The 22,682-nt window shown below is 38.6% G+C and overlaps 1 protein-coding gene across 6 annotated transcripts in view; it reads left to right on the top strand.

Annotated features, from left to right (window-relative positions):
* Positions 1–22,682, top strand: part of aqr (aquarius intron-binding spliceosomal factor) — a 103,098-nt gene that overhangs the window by 66,388 nt on the left and 14,028 nt on the right. For 5 of the 6 annotated variants that reach the window (XR_012392663.1, XR_012392664.1, NM_200464.2 and 2 more), the window contains 5 exon segments: positions 628–765; positions 4,790–4,861; positions 5,744–5,931; positions 10,634–10,805; positions 18,176–18,346. Coding sequence is in view for 3 of the 6 variants with exons in the window: in NM_200464.2 (NP_956758.2) it covers positions 628–765; positions 4,790–4,861; positions 5,744–5,931; positions 10,634–10,805; positions 18,176–18,346 (741 nt within the window). In the remaining 3 variants the exon portion in view is untranslated. 6 annotated transcript variants of the gene reach the window in all.

Genomic DNA, 22,682 nt, shown 5'->3' with positions numbered 1-22,682 from the left:
ATTAGGCATGGACATATATACTGCGATCGTGATTTTCGAAAGCATTAAATCGCTTTGTAAACGTTTATTATTACCATTTCATGAGTCTCCCCATTCAGTTGAATAGAGCGCTTGGACTCGGAAGCCGCTTCGCGTGACGTCACACGTAACAAGCGGATACTGCATGCTGAATGGAAGAAAAAAAGCTCCGCGTTTCTCGATGCAGGTGTCTGTGGTCTGCACTGACTCGGTGGGTGCAAAGAGCGTCAAACAGCTGTGCGTGCATGTGTGCGTGTATCCTGTCGCAAAACTTGGCGAAAAGCCCTACATGAGGGTAATAATTCGATTAAGCTGTTCACATGTCTGTAATGCGCTTCAATAATGCGACTAAAATCGGCATCCACCACACATCTTAATTCGATTTCTCTTTAGTTCGATTATTCGGATAAATACACAATCTTTAATTTGAGTGTTGAAATTCACGCGATTCGTTTAAAAGCGATCCTTTCATGAACAAATTGCTGTAGTGTTGCTTTAAGATGCACAGTTGTGTTACTCTGACGTGATTTTACAGGTAAACAAAACCAACAACGTTGCTGGTGTTTTTAGCGATGGTGCTTGATAAACTCATCTGTGTGTGTCCCGCAGGAGTTCAGGGCGTTTGAGCTGTTGCGCAGCGGATTGGACAGATCCAAATACCTGCTGGTTAAAGAAGCCAAGATCATCGCCATGACCTGCACACACGCGGCCCTCAAACGCCACGATCTGGTGGAGCTTGGCTTCAAGGTAATACTGAGGAGCGGTCTGGATGTGTAATTCTCATTTATGTGCATTTGATATAATGCTTTTAAAGTTTTGAGCACATGCTGTTAGTTAGAGCTGCGTGATTTGGACCAAAATTAACATCCTGCTATGTTTTGACTAAGGCACCATTCATACAGTTAAAGTCTGAATTATAGCCCTCCTGTTGAATTGTAATTTCTGTTTAACGGAGAGAAGATTACAGAACACATTTCAGCACATAATAGTTTTAATAACTCATTTCTATTAACTGTTTTATTTTATCTTTGTCATGATGACAGTAAATAATATTAGACTAGATATTCTTCAAGACACTAGTATTCAGCTTAAAGTGGCATTTAAAGGCTCCACTAGGGTAATTAGGGTAAAGTTAGAGTAATTAGGCAAGTCATTGTATAACAGTGGTTTGTTCTGGACACAATTTAAAACTAATATTGCTTAAGGGGCTAATAATATTGACCTTAAAATGGGTTTAAAACTATTTAAAACTGCTGTTATTTTAGCCAAAATAAAACAAATAAGACTCTCTCCAGAAGAAAAAAAATATTATTGTAAATACTAGGGGTGTAATGGATCACGGTTGATTCGGTATTCCTACAGATCACAACCCACAGTTCGGAACACGTGACCTGAAGATAAATGCATATTTATGTTGGCTTGAGAAAGCCAACATACTGTTATGCTACACTGTCCTTGAAAACAAACGCATCTCCTCCTAGGTCGTTCATGCCACAAGGCCCAAATGTGGTCAAAATGTGCCTTCTGCATTCAAGATTGTTGCTATATCTCCTCATGCCTATAAGACTTATTGTTTTTTAATAAAAAATGTTAAATATTACATTTTTATAATCCGGGCATATAAAAAAATTATACAAGCCCCAAATTTGGCCAAAAGCTGTATTTAGATGCGTTAGATTTTGTTGCTATATCTTTAAGGTTTATCAGACTTATAGTTTTCCAATAAATAATTTTTAAGCATTATTTTTCTTAAAATATGGCAAGCCATTTTTGACTTAAACTCCATATTTTTTACTGATATGGCAAGCCATTTTTGCATGTATCACTTTCACACTTATTAGCATTGTATTTTCAAAAAAATACGGCAAGCCATTTTTACATAATGTTCATTCCCTTAGTCCCTTTATTAATCAGGGGTCGCCACAACGGAATGAACCGCCAACTTATCCAGCATTTGTTTTACACAGCGAATGCCCTTCCAGCCGCAACCCAACACCAGGAATACATGATGTTCAAGTCCAGTTTTTGACACTCATAAAGACTGTCATGGAAACATCGGGGTTGATTAAGATCACTCATATTGCCAAGAAGCTTTGATGTATCATCACTAACCTGTCAAATGTCCCCATAGCAATAAAACAGTATAACCTAGCAACCATTTAAAAATAGCAATATCTCTACATCAGAACATCGTAGGGACCTGGCCATTGGCTTGTTTGACTCATGCTAGCAAATGGGACTTCCTGTGTACTATGCATGGTAACAATGATAATGGAAGCCAAGTGCTAATAACGATTAGCTACATGCTATGAATGGTTATCTAAATGCAATAACATATTCTAGAAATGCCTTCTAAGTATTAGCATTTGATCAAACAAGTACACGAGCATTGCCATTTAGCAACTGCTTAGCAACCACCTAACAATGCCATAATTGTTTTAGCAACTGCCTAGCAACCACTTAGCAACCGCCACCGTGCTTCCTACCAACTGCCATTCCCAGTCCTAGCGCAGTCACGTTGGCTTTCTCAAGCCAACATCAAAGTTTATCAATAAACTTTAGGTTCTAGTTTTAACTTGTAGTTTAATCCTAAATTTGTAACGATCGCAGAGAAATGGCCTCTCACATCATTCAGATCACCTGTATGAAAGCTTTTAGGCTTTCCTGTAAAATATAATGATGACGGAAGAAGTTGTAGTGGGTAATTTATAGGGATGTAACGGTATCAGAATTTCACGGTACGGTAATACCTCGGTATGAATGTCACGGTACGGTATTTATTGAATCATTTACAGGAAAAAAAAAACTTTTGAAAATACTCCAAAAAAGTGCCAAAAGTGTCAATGACATACAAATTAGTCATCTATCTGTAAGCTTTGAAACAGGAACTTCAATTTTAATAACAAAAAATTTTTAAACCATGTAAAAAAAAATAAAGTTTCAATTTAGTATTGTTGAAAACTCATCACATTCAACATTTAATCACTCACTTAGATAGAGATGGGTTTAAAGGAAAATTATCATATAACTATAATTTGGTAAAGGCTGGTATCTCTGGGTATTTACAATGTCCCCTGCAACAGAAAAAACCCCTCTCATTTGGGACTGAGGTTTCTGGGACAAGAGAGATATGACTTGGCCCATGTTGACAGCAGTGGGTAACGTTGTGCATTGTCTTTCCCCCACTTGAGAAGACAAACCATGAGTGAGATAGAGATCTCTTTGCGGTACAAGTCAATGTCTGCATCAATCTGAACAGTGTGCTGTGTTTCTGCAGTCCCCATGACTGTTATTAGTCGTATTCCCCAACTTGCAGGCACATGCACACATAGGGCTCAACCTGTGCAGTGCACATGCCCTTTTTAGTCTTGGATAGAAAATGCCCTTCCAAAACGATCAAAAGTGCCCCCGCGACGCGACACAACCTCCGTCCAGTCCAGCCCTTCAGTAGGCGCGCTCAACCCCCCCTCGGCGCTTTACAATACGCGCGCCACAACACAGCTGATCAGAACGCGCGCGACAGCACCGCTATTCAGCACGCGCGCGGCGACAACACCCGCTTTAGGTTCGATCATTTTCATCTTTTTTTCATCTCCGCTACTAGCAGCACACTCCATTTCCGCATTACTGGATCTGTAGCGACAACAGACTGCAAAGGATTATGGCCACGCCGGGGCTGATGGGAAATGAAGTTTCAGCTACCTCCCGTTCGCTTCATTCGCCTGAGCAAATTTTCTCAGAAGATCTATAGTTTTACCGAGTCATGCGACTTCGGTAATATCGAAAAAATTTAATATTGCGGTATGACGGTATTTACAATACCGTTACATCCCTAGTAATTTAGGATGTGGTGGGTTTCTTAGGTTATTAAAGGTGTTTTCTGTCACTACTTGTTTTGCTTGCATCAATGCATTTAGTGTAAGCTGAACAATTAATCATTAAAAGATCGGGATCTCAACACCCACGCAACATCAGTTATAAATGATGGTGATTTGCATATGCTTATTAATCCTTCAAATCGCTGAATTCAAATCTTTGTTTGAAAAATGCAAAAATCCAGAAAGAGATTCAGTCTTTAGTCTTTTGAGTTAGTTATGAAGTTATAAACAGTCACGGCAGTGCTGGATTAACAGTGTGTAGTTTAGATGAAACAACTGATGTTTATGGTAAAGATTAAAATCACCATCATGTGCTCAAAAATGAAAGCTGTAGGCAGCAGTTACATTGTTTAACCAAAAGGTGGCCAACAAAAATGTGCCACTGAATAATTATTTAAAAATGATATATTTAGGAATGAATTTAGCTGATTAGTTCTTCATTTTATTTTTAATCAAATTAAGTTTGTTAAGTTCTATTTGTTAAAACCAAAAGTGTCTTGCAGGACTGTTTTTGTAATAATTGGAAAGCAAATTACATTTGTCTCCTCCCCTTTTTGGCTGATCCGAAAAATGGTCCGATCTGTGACTAAAGCACCATAACGTGATCCGAACCGTGAGATTTCTGATCGTTACACCACTAGGAAATAATGTGGAAAAATTCCTGAATCCTTCCAATTTCATTTGTGAAAAATTTGACAAAGGAAAAAAAAATTCACAGAAGGGCGAATAATTTTGACTTTACCTGTATATCGAAGTGAAACTCACATTTATTGTGTTTAATTTAAAACTGGATTGTCTCTTAATGTATGAAATTGTTGCTGTGATTATTATGAAATATATTTTTATTTGTGTTGATCTGAATATCTATTTAACAAAAATTGATTTGTTTGTAGTATGATAATATCCTGATGGAGGAAGCAGCTCAAATCCTGGAGATTGAGACCTTCATCCCTCTGCTGCTGCAGGTACTGCTCTCGCTCGCTCCCAAATACACCCCGAGTTTTCTTGTACTATTTATTATCATTAATCTTCTTTATTTAGTTTACTTATTTATAAACTGTTCTACATTTTCTGATCCTATGCATCTTGGTTTCATCTAGAGAATCATTGTAACCAATTCAATTTCAAATGTTCAAGGAACACTTGTTTTGGCTCATTTTACATCTTCCCTAGAGTTAAAATGTTGTTTTACCAGTTTCTGAATCCATTCAGCTGATCTTCAGTTCTGTCTGGAGCACTTTTAGCTTAGCTTAGCTTAGCATAGATCATTGAATCGGATTAGACCGCTAGCATCTCACTCAATTTTCAAAAAAAAAAAAGAGTTTGGGTCGTTTATCTATTTAAGGCTCGACTCTTCTGTAATTACTTGCTGTAGTAAGACCAACAAAAATGAAAAGTTCCTGTTTCTAGACCGATATGACTAGGAACTAAACTCACATTCTGGCATAATAAATAAGGAATTTTGCTGCCATATCATGGCTACAGTAGGCATCATAATATTACACATAATACACATAATATTTGTATGTACATATCAGCTAAGAAATTAGCAACTTTTCAATTTCTGTCATTTTAAGTACTTGATGAAATTATTGAAGAGTCAAATAGGAAAATTATTCAAACGCATTAGTAATTTCTGAGCAAGATGCTAACGGTCTAATCCGAATCAATGATCTATGCTAAGCTAAGCTAATCTAAACGTGCTCCTGCCAGACCCATAAATTGGCTGAATGAACTCAAAAATGGTAAAACTCAACTGTATAACTCGAGGAGAGCTGTCAAATCAGCCTATTTAGGTTTGTTCAGGTTGTGCTTGTTGATATCGTGTGTGTGTATGTGACCCGTAGAACCCAGAGGATGGCTACAGTCGGCTGAAGCGCTGGATTATGATTGGAGATCACCATCAGCTTCCTCCTGTCATTAAGAACATGGCCTTTCAGAAATACTCCAACATGGAGCAGTCGCTGTTCACTCGTTTTGTTCGTCTCGGTGTCCCAACCGTGGACCTGGACGCGCAGGGCAGAGCGAGAGCCAGGTCAGTCCTCTCATCACACTGATCTGGGCCCTTAGTTTCCACCAGAGAGACGCCGATGTTTAGTGTATTAGCTGAAACCACCACACTTTTTGCTGGATAAAACTCAAATAAAATAGAATTATTACATCTTAAAGGGCCATGAAACCCCCCTCTTTCACTTCAGGTCTACCTCAGATCTTTTTCAAAAAATGCTTCATGATGCGAGCAGAGGGAGGAGTGGGCGTGAAGCAAACAATTGTCAGGCACCTCTCAAAATGAGACAAACCATGAGGAGACGCATGATTTTAGAGTTGACAAAGTTAAAATGTAAAGAAATAAACAGTAATTTAATGCCCTGCTACATCTGTCATATACACACAGCCACAGCCATCTGTTATATCATTATAAAGATGATCGTGTTTATATAAACACTATAAATGAGGAGAACTTCTCCTGAATCCCCGTGCCTGAATGCAGACATCGTGGATAGCAGTGCAGCAGGTCTTTGTGGAAAAACTGCAGATTTCACTTCAGTCTTGAAGGCTGCCTCAATGTATGTGCACGCAGGTGAAAATGCGACCTCTGAAGAACAGAACAAGCCTCAGAAATGAGACGCAAGTTCAGTTATACAAAAATATACATGTTAGGGCAGGGCGATTAAGCGAAAAGTAATCGAAATTGACATTCAGAACCTATAATCAGGGCTTGACATTAAGGGCTCTATTTTGACGGTCCATGCGCAGGGCGCAAAATGCAGTGCGCAAACGCTTTCAGGGTGTGTCAGAACGCATTTTTGCTAATTTAAGGACGGGAAAACCTGCTTTGCCCCAAGGCGCATGATCTAAAAGGGTTGAGTTTATTTTCTTAATGAGTTATAGGTGTGTTTTGAGAATAAACCAATCAGAGTCTCATCTCCCATTCCCTATAAGAGTCAGCTGCGTCACACCAAGAGCGCATTCACTATTTACAGGACGCAAAGTAAGTCTAAGTGGAAAAACTGAGCATTTCACAAGCAAACAGTTCACAGTTTATTAACAGAAAACTGGTAAACAGAGCATCTACTGCGTGAGAATGAGAGATAATGGAGCTACTTTCACTTTCGCTCTTGGATAGGGAAATCTTTACGCACAGACATCAATTAGTCTATAAATAATTAATTTAGTTTGTTAAGCGCAAATATTCGTTTCAAAACTATTTCTAAATTCAGTTCTAATTTCCAGCAAACGAATAAATGAACAATAATAACAAAATGTGCTCAAAAACCTGAGTTATATCCTAAAACACATGCTGTGCCCCATATGGTCTAAACCCTGACAGGTGGACAAATCTAAGCTTGTTTTTAATAAAACAAATATAAATATGGATATAATAAATAATACTGCTAATAATAATAACATTATACAAAAGCAAATTGTTATGAATGAACTGAAAAAGCCTCTCGAGATGAAGAAGACATAAAAGCAGTGATTTTTCATATTTATGTCGGCTAGAAAATAATATGTTTTGTAATATTTTAATCCTTTATATTTATATCCTATATCTATTCTTATTATATCCTATATATATCCTTAATATTTACATTTTTTCATATGTAAAGATATTTGCCTATTGCTCTCTTGTGTGTATTAAGCAGTGTGTAAGCAAGGCGCAACTCTGCGCCGGAGTTTAGACCGGGTTTGTTTTGATCAAAATAGCAACACGCCAGCAGTCCGCCTCAGAACGCCTCCCTTTTTAGACCAGAACGCCTATGGGCGCACAAATGAGCGCTAATGCATTTGCTATTTAAACAGCGTAGCGCAACGCCTCAAAACCACTCTTGCGCCAAGCTGAAACTACCAAAAGACTACTGCGCTGCGCCTTGCGCCACACTGCGCCGTGTGTATGATAGTGCCCTAACTGTTTTGATCACCAGCCACATGTTTGTTTTTGAAAAAATATATTTCATATGCATAAATTTGACTTGGCATGGGTTGCGGCATGCTAAATTTACTCCATTTAGATTTTGTGTTTTTTCCACTTTCCTCCTCATTCATTTAACCGTTTTTTTGTTTATGAGCTTGCTCGATGAGCATGAGTAAATGGGTTATGCTTTCATAAAAAAGTGTCTTTCACAGGGCTTTTTCAGGGCTATTCATTTTTTTTTCTCTAGCCACACCAAACTAATTATTTCCCTGCCACAAATTGTAAATAATGTGTCAAAACAAGCAAAATACTGCTGTATACATACACTTTTTATTCAACAAAACAGCTGACATTTAAAATATATATATTTTCACGCATCTAAAACTATGCACAGTGGTCTGTTCTGGCTTAAGATCCCTGATCACCAGTTAACTGTGCTTACAACAACATATTGAAGCAATATTATTGTAAAGGACGATTATTAAACTATATTAACTAAAATAACAGCAAGCAAAAGAAAGCGGGTAAAAAACATGCTGAGTGTGGTAATGAAAGGATAATGCCGTGCCCACAGTTAATGTTAGGCCAATTAATAATCTGTTCAAAGAATGATTAAAGGGAAAGCAATTTACAATTTACAATTGCTGCTGTTTACAAAGAATCTCCAGCCCCTGAAGGACTGTGGGTGCACGAGCATCGCACTAGTTGAGGCCCCGTTTACACTAGTGCGTTTTAGTTTGAAAACTCATAAGTTTTGCTACGGTTACGCCAACCGTCCACACTACGCCGGAGTTCACGAGCGCCGAAAACGGAGCGTTTCGAAAACGCTGGAGAGGCCGTTTTCATTCTGAAACGCTGCTGCTCCGTCTCAGTGTGGATGATGGAAAACGGAGACATCTGAAAACGGAGGCGGGGCTGCAGACATTCGCCTCTCTGATTGGGGCTTTTCCTCAATATTAAGTAGCCTAACACACACAGTTCTGTCCTGCATTTTCTCCGTGTAAGTTTAGACTTCGCAAGTTTGATCAAGGCTGCATCTCAGTTTGATATGGAAAACAGACTATACCGAGGACACGGGTAAATCTTTAAAGGGAACAGTGAACTTTATAACTTCATTCACATCACCCTGGCTCAACAATAAAATGTAAACATGATTTAAGGAACTGCCTATTTTCATTTTAATATTAGCAACTTAGACAGCAGAAATGTTGAGGCGTCGTGCTGCATGAGCGTCATCTTCACTGTGTGGATATTTATAACAAAACGGAGCCGATAACAACTGCCTCCTTTCAATTTCAGTGAAAATACGAAACACACCCTCTCTTTTGCTGAATATCAGTTTTAATAATCGATAATGGCCATTACAAAAGTATAACATACAATAAGTTTATACATTATAGGAAATAAAGGCAAGCAATCAGTCAATATACAGAATAGGCTACGTGCTTACATTAATCATTAACTTATCTTTGCGCTCAGCCAAAACACGTTACCTGAGAACAAGTAATAGATACCAATGCCCAAAGTCAGGGAATATGTCGTTAGATAAAGACAACAAGATGAATGAAATATCACGTTTAATAAATATAGTGAGATTAGATCCAGCGGGAGATGCTTGATGAGAAGTGCGACTAGCAGAGCTCTCATCTGGGTAGATAGGCTGCAGCGCTTGCCAAAGTGTGTCTGTGTGGTCACGTGATGTGCGTTTTCAGTGTTTTGGTGTGGACGGAGAGCAGTTCAGAAACGCTGGGTAAAACGCGAGTGTGGACGCGGATCGTTTTCATTCTAAAACGCCGTTTTAAAACGCACTAGTGTAAACGGGGCCTTAGTTTCCAGGCACGGTTGCTTGGAGTCAGGAAATGGCAGCGGTTAAACACCGGAAAGCCTGTCTCACCGTGCGTGTGATCCTCTCATTCGTTATTCACCTGCTTTCGTTTGCTACCGCGAAAAGCAGTTTTCGTCAGTTGTGTTGCTTCTCGATTCTAAGATCACATTTGTACGCATTTAGACAAACAGTCTAATCTGTAGTGACGACGAGCCTGCAGCACTGGCAATTTAAAAATGAGTTTCAGCCAGCCAAAGTGGCTAGTGGGAGTAGCTGTCTAACCCGCCACAACCACAATCTACCCGCGTTTGGCGGGTGTTAATGTAAAGCCCTGCCTATAATAAAAATTTTCCAGGTCAATTCTTTCCATTATTTTCCCTAATGCGTCACATGACTGTTGGTTTTAGGTAATGTGTGTTTTAATTTCAGCTGTTTATATTATTTTAATTTCTGTTATAATTTCAACTTTGATGTTCAATAAATAATCATAGATAGTGTGTGTTTCCTTCAATTATTTTAAAATCAGGTAATGCACCCTTCATTCAAACATCTCTCACTTGTAATATGTGAGTATATTTACTGTACAAAACTTGTCAGTGAACTAACGAGGGCAAAAAATAAACAAAATAATCATTCATTATTGGTAATCGGTTTAAAATGTTCAATTAATTCTGATTTTGATTTTACTGATCCCTAATACATTTATAATGAGCAAATATCGCAATCATAAACATTAGCTGAGCAACTTAACGTTTAAAGCACTATTGTCAGGAACATTTTCTTCTGTTTGTATCGTCAATCCGGCAACCTGCAAGTGCATGAGGAGGGCCAGGTGAAAAAAACCCCTCTCTAATATTTTGAATTTGGACTGCAATACTTAGCGCAATCCTACATACTGCACCTTTAGAATCTTGCATAATTAGTATTGCTGAGTCCTCAGATGTGCAGTCTCCTGTCATGTTTTGACTCTGTCTGTCTCTGCTGTGTGTTTGTCAGTCTGTGTAACCTGTACAACTGGCGCTATAAGCAGCTGGGGAATCTTCCTCACGTTCAGCTTCAGCCTGAGTTCCAGACGCCGAACCCCGGCTTCACCTTCGACTTCCAGCTCATTAACGTGGAGGATTTCAACGGCGTGGGCGAATCTGAGCCCAACCCATACTTCTATCAGGTGAGAGAAAACTAAACCAGAACATCATCACATTTGTGGAATATAAGGGGAAAATCTAATGCCAGCTAATGTTGTGGCATGCACTTATTTTTAATACCCTTCAGGGCCCTATCATACACCCGGCGCAGTGTGGCGCACGGCGTGACTGCAATAGTCTTTTGGTAGTTTCAGCTTGGCGCAAGAGTGGTTTTGAGGCGTTGCGCTACGCTGTTTAAATAGCAAATGCATTAGCGCTCATATGTGCGCCCATAGGCGTTCTGCTCTAAAAAGGAAGGTGTTCGAGGCGCACTGCTGGCGCGTTGCTATTTTAAGAAACTATAATAGATTTTTCATTAGACCAAAACTAACCCGGTCTAAACTCCAGCGCAGAGTTGCGCCTCGCTTACGCACTGCTTAATACACACAAGAGAGCAATAGGCAAATATCTTTACATATGAAAAAATGTAAATATTAAGGATATATATAGAATATAATAAGAATAGATATAGGATATGAATATAAAGGATTAAAGTATTACAAAACATATTATTTTCTAGCCTACAGAAATATGAAAATCACTGCTTTTATGTCTTCTTCATCTCGGGAGGCTTTTTCAGTTCATTCATAACAATTTGCTTTTGTATAATGTTATTATTATTAGCAGAATTATTTATTATATCCATATTTATATTTGTTTTATTAAAAACAAGCTTAGATTTGTCCACCGGTCAGGTTTTAGACCATATGGGGCACAGCATGTGTTTTAGGATATAACTCAGGTTTTTGAGCACATTTTGTTATTATTGTTCATTTATTCGTTTGCTGGAAATTAGAACTGAATTTAAAATAGTTTTGAAACGAATATTTGCGCTTAACAAATGAAATTAATTATTTATAGACTAATTGATGTCTGTGCTTAAAAATTTCCCTATCCAAGAGCGAAAGTGAAAGTGATCCATTTATTCTCACGCAGTAGATGCTCTGTTTAACAGTTTTCTGTTAATAAACTGTGAACTGTGAACTGTTAACTGTTTGCTTGTGAAATGCTCATTTTTTCCACTTAGACTTACTTTGCGTCCTGTAAATAGTGAATGCGCTCTTGGTGTGACGCAGCTGACTCTTATAGGGAATGGGAGATGAGACTCTGATTGGTTTATTCTCAAAACACACCTATAACTCATTAAGAAAATAAACTCAACCCTTTTAGATCATGCGCCACGGCACAAGGCAGATTTCCCGTCCTTAAATTAGCAAAAATGCGTTCTGACACGCCCTGAAAGCGTTTGCGCCCTGCGTTTTGCGCTCTGCACATGGACCGTCAAAATAGAGCCCTCAGTTTTTAGTAGTTTGGAAATGGCACACAGTATTTCTGTTTAGATTATTAATGTATTTATATTTTTCTTTCATTTCTAAATGCTATGGTTGCAAATATTATCGTCTTGTGCTAGTTTTGAACAGTTTCAGACAGCTAGTTTTGGGGTTTTCATCCACTATGGGGTGATTTTGAGGCTTAATTTGGCCACAACTTTCTCTGTGTTTCAGCAAATGGGATGATTTCTGGTGACTATTTTGAAACATATTTCAGGAAAATAATTTGAAACAATAATTAAAAAAACCTCAACAATACACTCTGGGCAAATTGACCGCCTTTTCCTTATGTTCGGGGCTGTTTTTGCCCCATTGACTTTCATTATAATGAACTTGTTTTGACTGCAAATCCATGACACCATACATCAGGGCTATTCAATTAGTTTGTCATGGAGGCCAGTTCATGAAGCATTCTAAACGAGGGGCCGGAGAGATATGACTTTAATATAAGTGATGACACGACAACATGTAAGAGCCCATATGCTGTATTTGTGCTCATAAATGGCTCGTTTCCACTGACTGGTACAGTACGGTTCGGTTCGGGTCGGTACGGGTCACCTTTATCAGGCTTGTGTTTCCACTACCAAGGGTCCCCTTTTGGTGGACGTGGTGTATGACAAAGTTTCAGTCGACGCCATTTTCGCTCGAGAAAATGTCTACAATAGAGCTGCACAGGTCGCTCACATATCATATGAAAAGCACTTCTCACAAAACAGATGCTTTACACACATAAACACTTGTGTATAAATGTTTATTACTAACTTTTCTATAAACATGAGTTGATTATAACTGCAGATCAATGACAGTGTGAAATAGTCTACTGTAACGTCTGTAATTATATTAAATAAATAAATAAATGAACATATATGAACACATACAGACACTTACAGTCCCCGATATGTTACCAACTACAGAAGAACTACACAAAGCAGACATTTCGTCATTAATTAGGTTCAAAACAACACAAAGTATAGCCTACAGTCAGAGCAAACCTCTCATCTGTGTCTGTAATCTTCAGCAGCACATGTAGCCTCTGTTAGAGAGTCATTCCATCATCCCCAGTTCATATTAGTCCAAAAGGTGGTGATAAAGATTAAAAGGCAGTTTTGTTCACGTTTGCTGAAGAAATAACCTGCTCCTTGGCTTCCCCTTTTTCCCGTTTGTCCTTTTCTTTCTGAATGGGTCACTCTCATTTGTCAGCTTCTCACAGGATCGGCATCCAAAGCTTGTCAATAATCAAACGTACGTTATTATCATCAGATCAAGAAGTTTGTTATTTCAGATAGAGATGCGCGGCGAGCGCAAGCAAGAAAGCGAAACCACTCGGGCTTCAGACTGGCTCGTTAAAAACTACGCGGCACAGGGTGAATCTGCTGTTCTCCATGGCTTTGTGGCTGTTTATCATGACGACGGCAGGGTTTGTTTGCAGGATCGACCATGGCTGCATATGTATTTATAATTCCGCTGTAATCTCTCGCTGTGTATTTCAAACATGGCGGGTCCTTTGTTTACATTCTGGCTTGTTGAGTCTACGAATGACGTATCTCTGTAAACCAATAGCGTTCAGCTGCGCGTGTAGCTCCACTTTTTGGGACCCTTTCTGCAGTTTGGGACCCTTTCCAACGGGTCCCGAAAAAGTGGTACGGTACGGTTTGGTTCGGTTCGCCTTTTGACATTGGAAACGGCCAAAAAAGCGTACCAAACCGAACCGTACCGTACCACTCAGTGGAAACGGGCCAAAAGACACCTACGTTGACTTTTTCTACATTTAAACGTTAATATGTTGTATTTTGAAACGACATGCCATCACTGCATTGTACAATGTGGCTTATTTTTACAAGCATATTCAAATGTTGGATTTTAAAGCACAACTAAATCAATGCTCACGTAGGCTTCTTCAGACACATTCATATGTTGTTTTAAACTGTGTAATAAATAGGGATGCAGCAGTTATAGATTTTGGTTGTGCGATTATAGTCTGAAGAATAATCGTATTTTTCTAATGTTAATTTAAGCTATAAACTAGCTAAGAATTTCATGCACACACACTTTAATGTAGTAGTAAATTTAATACAATACTTAAGGGTTAAATGTTGAAATTGTTCTATAAACAACATTTGTTCAATCATTTTCCTTCAGCTTAGTCTCTATTTTAGAGGTCGCACAGCGGAATGAACCGACAACTATTCCTGCATATGTTTTATGCAGTGGATACCCTTCCAGCTGCAAACCCAGCACTGGAAAACACTTATACACTCACACTCACACACACACACACACACACACTACGGCCAATTCAGTTTATGCAGTTCTCCTGTATAGCGCATGTGTTTGTACTATGGGGCAGACCGGAGCTTCCGGAGGAAACCCACGCGAACACTGGGAGAACATGTAAACTCCACATAGAAATGCCAACTGGCCCATCCAGGACTCAAACCAGCGACCTTCTTGCTGTGAGGTGACAGGGCTAACCACTAAGACACGGTGCCACCTAAAAGACAACAAATTATAATTCTGTTTTCTTTGTAATGCTCTGAAACAACCTTTTTGGCTCTGGAATAAGAGGAAACAAAACACATCTGTGGACAGAATGTGTGAATCGACCGCCGCAGTAGTGTTTAAAGCAGCGGGATACTCCTGTGACATCTACTGATGTGGTTAATGAAACACTCGCCGTCTCCCCTTGATGAAGACGAGGCAGGACTGCGTGACTGGATCTGTGTTGAGCTGCTGCTGAAGCTCTGCATTGTTTTTAAGTGCTGGCCGTACGGCATGCGGTGTGTGTGTGAGTCACATGAGTCCCGCTTACTGTTCACTAACATCCTGGAGAGAATCGCCCTCATTACAGTATCCATGACAACACGCATACACACACACACACACACACACACATGCACAGTCAATCACTCAGTGTCCACACACACTCACACACAGCACACACAAACACTCACACTATTCACTCAGCCTCACACACACACTCACTGAACGCTCAAAGTATTCACACACACACACACACACACGTTTGTTTTTGTGAAAAGTGGGGACATTACATAGATTTCCATTCATTTTATACTGTCCAAACCGTATATTATTTTGCCCTCACCCCACCCCTAAACCCAACCATCCCAGGAGACTGTGTGCAGCTTTACTCTGATTAAACTCATTCTGTAGGATTTATAAGCATTTTGAGAAATGAGGACGTCACCAATGTCCTCATATTTCACCTCCTTTTTGTAATACCTGTGTCATACCTATGCCATTATACAGATTCGTGTCCTGATATGTCACAAAAACACGTACACACACACACACTAACAGAATCCACACAGCAAACTCACTTCCTCGCAACACGTAAATGCACACACGCATCCTCAGTCACAGCGCACACACTCACACCCTAACTCGTAGCGCATACACTCACTAGCAGCACAAACACGCACACACTCACAGTATTCACACACTCTTCACTTCTTCTGTTCTGACATCAGCTGCAGATCTGAATGAACGGCGGAAGAAAGTAGTTCCTAATACAAAAAGGTTTTAAACTCTCCGTGTTTGATTTTCTTTTTTACATACAAGATTGTGCCATATATATATATATATATATATATATATATATATATATATATATATATATATATATATATGAGCAATATCACACTCGTAACAGTGCGATATGGCTGTATATCGGCACTGGTGGGAGGCGTGCGATGTCTTAGTGCCCCCACCAGTGCCGATATACAGCCATATTGCACTGCTTCGAGTGTGATATTGCGTTTATACAACAGTTTGACGGCATAATTGTGTATATAAAAACAAAATCAAACATGGAGAGTCTCAAAAACCCTTTTCTATGTGGAACTACTTTCTTCCACATTGGATTCAAATCATAAGCTGACAGTTAAACAGCTGAGCAAGCATCTTTTAAACTTTAGATCTGTAGTTTCTGCTTTCTGCTGGCTGTATGTGGGCGGAGTAATACACAAAGTGTAAAAAGGCTGTAGGAGTTCTGATATTGCAGAATATCGCACGGCTATCAGCCAATCAGATTTGAGAACCAGACAGAACTGTTGTGTGTGTGTGTGTATATATATATATATATATATATATATATATATATATATATATATATATATATATATATATATATTAGGGTTGTAACGGTATGAATTTTTCACGGTATGATAATCGTCTAAAACAATACCACGGTTTGACGGTTTCGCGGTATACGGTATGTTACAAATGTTACAAAATAATAGAACAGTGAAGCAAATTTGACTTTTTCCAAATAATATATTTTTAGTTACTATAAACAACACCACTTACAATGAACAAATAAAAATAAGAAAATGATAAATAATGTGTCAAAGTCCAAATAAAGTCCAAATAAACATGGTACAAATCCTCAGTAAAAAAATAGATATAAATATTTACTATACTATAAATAGTTACATAACGAAACTAGATTCAATATGGAACATCCTTTGGTTTTATGTGCCAGCATGGATATGGTTGTCTGTGGATTTGGATGTGGTTGTATGCAATGCAGACAAACAGCTGCACCTTCATTTGCGTCTTTTGAAAACAGCAAGAGCAGCAGTTCGTCTTTGCTGTGTCACTGTTTTGTCATGTTTCTGTGCTGCTGTGCATGCAAAAGTACTTAGTATGAGAATTATTTCATGCAAAACTTTTTTTTTGCGTTTTATTTAGCCGCGCATAAATGTGTGCCTATCTCTCATTCCGTGTTGTTCAAAAAGCTTGGTCCACAAACAAAAGTGAAACCTATGCTTATTGGTTGTGATATAGCGAGTTTGAACCAATCTGGGCATGGAGGAGGGACAATGCATCAATGTATCATGTCTGATTTGTCCGGAGACACAGTGACGAGCGTTTCTTTGTCAAATCAGCGTTGTCAAATTCTGATGACGTAATCGCACTGATTCCGGAGCCTCTGAAAGTCCGCGAATGTTATGTGATACAGCACTGGAAAGCTGAGATTCTCTTCTTTATGCCAATCTTTGAATTGTATGCATCGGATCAGCGGATCAAAAGTTATTAAACACTTAAGAGCAATACTTATTTTTAGCCGCGGGCGGCTGTCTCGGTCTTTAAGGGTTAAAACCGTTGATATGCAATTGTTCATGGTATGATAATCGTGCACGTTCAAATCGTGGTAAACCGTCATACCGGTATATTGTTACAACCCTAATATATATATATATATATATATATATATATATATATATATATATATATATATATATATATATATATGGAAAGTGACTTTTATCCTGGTTACTGTAGTATTTTTAATGTTTGTTTTTTTCAAATCACTAGATTTGATTATATTATGATGCAAGGTAAAATTTTCCAGCATTTTTACTCTACATTTACATGTTTAGTTCAATGATATAAGCCATTTATGCATGAATTAATGAGGCCCTTACTAACAATTTCACTCTAGTTTATTTTGCATTACATACAACTTCTGAGTAAAGCATCCAATTAAAGTTCTAAATCTAAATTTAACAGCCACTTTAAAATAATGTTTCATTAGTTAATGATAGTTAATGTATTTACTAATGTGATCTAAGAATGAACAACACCTTGTACAGCATTTATTATCTCAACATTTACTAATGCATTATTAAAATCCAAATTCATGCTCGTTAACATTAGTTCATGCGCTGTTATCAAACCAACAAAGCACTTTGTTAACTAATCCACTATAATACATATACTAATATTTTAATAAATACTGTAATATATGTATTGTTCCTGTTAGTAATAGATACATTAACAATAACTAATACAGTGCTATTATAAAGTGTTACCAAAATATCCTTATAAATCCATTCACTATACTTTTAAAATCTTCTCGGTTTGTACAACAACAGTGTGCGAGATGCAAATAATCCTCCTTTTGAATGTCATTAGCACATGCACATGACGTCATGGAGGCTTTTTACAGTGAGGGATGTTTAGTCTGTCTATAATCTTTATATATATGTGTGTGTTTGTAGAATCTGGCAGAGGCCGAGTATTCGGTGGCGCTGTACATGTACATGCGTCTGCTGGGATATCCTGCTGAGCGCATCAGCATCCTGACCACCTACAACGGCCAGAAGCATCTGATTCGAGACGTCATCCACCAGAGATGCGCCAGTAACTCCTTCTTCGGGCAGCCCAGTAAAGTAAGACCAATGCAGCATTCATGGTTTACCTTCTCAAGTGTGTATTTAAAGTGTGTGTGTGTGTTGTTACCATTGATGTAGTGTGTGTACTACAGCTGTTTGAGAACATAAAGCAAAGTCTCATTAGCTGTGTTTACAATTAAAGATGGGAATTAGATTTATGCGCAAAACTGGAATATCCCGTAAACGATTTGTGAATGAAGCAGCGTTTCCATCCAATGAGTCAAAGAGAACCAAATGATTCAGTTCAATTCAAGTTTATTTGTACAGCGCTTTTTACTATATTGTTTCCATGCAGCTTTACAAAAGGTGCGCATTACTGCATTACAATTAAATAAAGTTGAAGTTATTATAAACATAGTTAAGCTGCATTTTTATTGCATGTAGGTGATGTCTATGTGTACATGTATGAAGAAGCGTATTTGGTAAGATTTAAAGGGCTAGCATTGCACCAGACCCCCACAAGTGGTTTCTTTTGAAAGTGTAGAATCTATATTTTATGCTCATATGCATCACTTTTTTTTTATGATACTGACCAAAAGTTATTTACACTTAAATACACAGTATTTTGGATTCCCGAGCTGGGTATTTTACATTGGTTCATTTTCATATTTTTCATAATTAATAGCTCAAATGAAAGCGCTTGCCGGTGCTCATACAGTTCTAGTATTCTTTTTACTGAATTATATTCACATATCAAACAGTTGCTGAATGAATCGCCGTGTTTCCATGGCGCAGAAGTGAAAACAATACATTCATGATCAATAAGCAGCCCCAGATAGCACAGACAGCTGTCATCTCTTACCTTATGCTGTGCGCTTCAGGGCCATTCTCCTCTGTTTTTGAGCTGATGTGCATAAGTAATCCTTTTATATGTCTGACGTGGTCCAAACACAGTGAATTATGTTTGATCAAACAAAAGAATAGTGAAATATGAACACAATGATCCTCCCTGTGGCTTGTACAGCACCTCTCAGTTGGGATACAATAACTTCTGCATAGATTATGGTGGAGACGTTTGTCTTTTTCCTATGATACAGACATGTGCAGGAACCACCAACATTAGGGTGCTTTCACACCTGCCTTATTTAGTTCGATTGAATCGCACTAGAGTTCGTTTCCCCTTTTGGTGCGGTTCTTTTGGGCAGGTGAGAATGCAGCAATCGTACTCGAGTGCGCACCAAAAGCGGACCAAATAAGCGTACCGAGACCTGCTTGAAGAGGTGGTCACCGTACGCTTTTAAACGAACCCTGCAGCGGTTCGTTTGTGGTGAGAATATGATCCAAACTAAAACAGACCCAACCGCAAAGAGTACTGTGCCTTTTGGACTAATTCAGCTGCCGTAGGCCGATGCGCTGTGCATAATGGGATATGGAGGAAAATATTTGTTGACAGCGCTTTACCAACAGAGAGAGAGAGAGGGGAAAACATTACCTGATGGATCGTTGGTAATATTTCCGCAAGATGACCATGTCACAGTTTAGCTAAATTAATTCACACCTCCTCCTGAAGTGACTAACGACACATTAAACACTGTTTTCCAGCCGCGGCCGCGCTTCATTTTCCTAATGTATAGTTTGTCTAAAGCAGGGATACAATCAGCCAGCGCAGTCGTCCCTCCAGAGTAAAAGGTTTAGTTTACCTGCGGGAGTTCACTGGCATTTTCCCGCACATGAATTCGGACCAATCAATAAGCAGTTTAGGAAATATGTTTAACAACATCTGGCCAATGAGAGATGTGGATTTTGTCAGATGACTGCATTTTGGTTCGTTTCAACTGGTTTGGACCAAAGCCAGCAGTGTGGTGTGAAAACGACCCAAAGGCGGCAGAAGATGCAACAATGTATCATTTATTGTGCTTGGTCCGGACCAAATGACGCGAACTACAGATGTGAAAGCACCCTAAATTACAGCACGCTAGACCACACAGAACCTAAAAGGTACACTTTCAAATTTGAGTTTAAAACAAAAAAATACAAAACTTTTTTTTAGGTGTTTATTATAACACAGACAACATATACAGATATTTTAAACACTTTCAATAGTGTTTTATGAAAATTCAAAGGGTTTTCTTTAAAATAATACCAATTTTTTGCATTTACACCTCTGCATGTGGATTTGGGAAGCTTTTAAATTTGGGTAGGCAAAATCCAGGCGGAAATCCCAAAATAGCAGCAGAGTTTAACTGGTTAGGTTAATTCCATTTAGGTCATTAATTTTGTTAAATTATCTTTGAAAAAGAGTGTGTAGCCTGATGTTACTGTTGTTGAATAGACAGAATAGCAGGCTGAACTGCAGTGTAACTCACAGTAGGAACTGCAGTGTTTCACCCTGTCTTGTGCTCTAATTGACCTTTTTTTTCACCTAGTAGTCACTATTTTCCCTCTTTTGCAGAAGTGGACAGCTTTGCTTTAGCTGGTTCTTCAGGCTGACGGGCAGACAGACTCAGTAAAGCGTGTTAAAAGTCTTGTGTTCGGTCGCAGCGTTGTTAACAGTCTGTCAGAATGGTACAAGCGTGCAAATTGATCCGGCATTAGCTTCTGCCAGCCGTTTCATTAGAGACATGAGTGAGGCCAAACCTAATAAATAGAGCACTGCGGTTTGCACAGACATTTCATTTCTGAGCGTTCAAGACTGCAGAATGACCGTCTCAATGCCTCGGGGAGATGTAATGACAATGTGGTTCACTGGAAAACTGAATTAAAGGGAAGTCAAATGACGTTCTCTCATATGTGGAGGACAAAGTTTGTGTGAAATCAAAATAATGTACAGTGTTTATTTTGATAGTGCACATTGTTAATCTTTAGGTGAACAATTAACCTGTGCTAATTAATCCACTGGGGAAAAAAGTTTGGTTTGGTAATCCTCAATCAGTCAATTTGAATGCTTCAGCCACAATATTCTTAGCCACGCCCCTCTTACCGTTAGTTTGCTACAAGGGAATGATGCATAAATGAAAGCCCCGCCCCCTGCTCAGTGTTTCAGATCAGTTGGAAGTACATCAACATACTGAAATATAAGTCTCAGCAACTTCTGGTTCACTCAGACTTTTAAGGAGGTATTTTATTACTCCAGTTTATTACAATATTTCAAACGAAGGCCTTTTTTGTTTTTCATCTGAGGCCAAAAAGAAGTTTGAAAAGGCTGAGTGACGATCTAATGTTTCGACACTTCCACGCTGCAGAGGGCTGCGTTGTAAATGTATCGTGCCACTTATAAGTGGGCTCATAAACAACAAGTGTGTTGAATGAGTGTTTTGAACTATGTAAACCAAAAACCTTTACACAAAGCGAACTGATGATTTTGTTATTCGTTCCTCAAGTGTATGATTTGTGGGTGATTATTTGAAGGCTGAGTGATGATATATTGTTTCAACACTCCTGCGCTGCAGTGGGCTCAGTTGTAAATGTGTCGCGTTTTTTTACAATGTTAACCGAATCAAAACGAAAACCGTGATACGAAGCGAACTGACGATTTTGTGAACCGTCCTGCAAGTGTATGATTTGTGGGTGATTATTTGAAGGCTGAGTGATGATATATTGTTTCAACACTCTTGCGCTGCAGTTGGCTCAGTTGTAAATGTGTCACATTTTTTACAATGTTAACAGAATCAAAACGAAAACCATGATACGAAGTGAACTGACGATTTTGTGAACCGTCCTGCAAGTAAATGATTTGTGGATGTTTATTTCAAGGCTGAGTGACAATATATTGTTTCAACACTCCTGCGCTGCAGTGGGCTCAGTTGTAAATGTGTTGAATTTTTTACATGTTAACCGAATCAAAACGAAAACCGTGATACGAATCGAACTAACGATTTTGTGAACCGTCCTGCAAGTGTATGATTTGTGGGTGTTTATTTGAAGGCTGAGTGACGATATATTGTTTCGACACTCTCGTCTTGCAGTAGGCTGGGCTATAAATGTTGCGTTTTTTACAATGTTAATCGAATCAAACCATGATACAAAGCAAACTGGCGATTTTTATTTTTATTTTTTATTTTATTTTTTTTTTTATCGTCCCTCAAGTATATGTTTTTTGGGTGATTATTCGAAGGCTAAGTGACGTTATACTCTTTCGACACTCCCGTCCTGCAGTGGGCTGGGTTGGTAATGTGTTACGATTTTTACAATGTTATCGGAATTGAACCGAAAACTGTGATACAAAGCAAATTGACGATTTTGTGAATCCTGGGTGATTATTTAAAGTCAGAATATTCATAATTTCTCTTTAGCAACTATACTCTTTCGACACCCTCACCATGCAGTGGGCTGGGTTGTAAATGAATTCCAACAATGATGGCTGTGAAAGAAGAACCAATTTATGGTGTTTCTA

This window comes from Danio rerio, chromosome 17, assembly GCF_049306965.1.
Source record: "Danio rerio strain Tuebingen ecotype United States chromosome 17, GRCz12tu, whole genome shotgun sequence".
NCBI classification, from domain to species: domain Eukaryota; kingdom Metazoa; phylum Chordata; class Actinopteri; order Cypriniformes; family Danionidae; genus Danio; species Danio rerio.
This window is presented reverse-complemented; position numbering and strand designations above follow the sequence as displayed.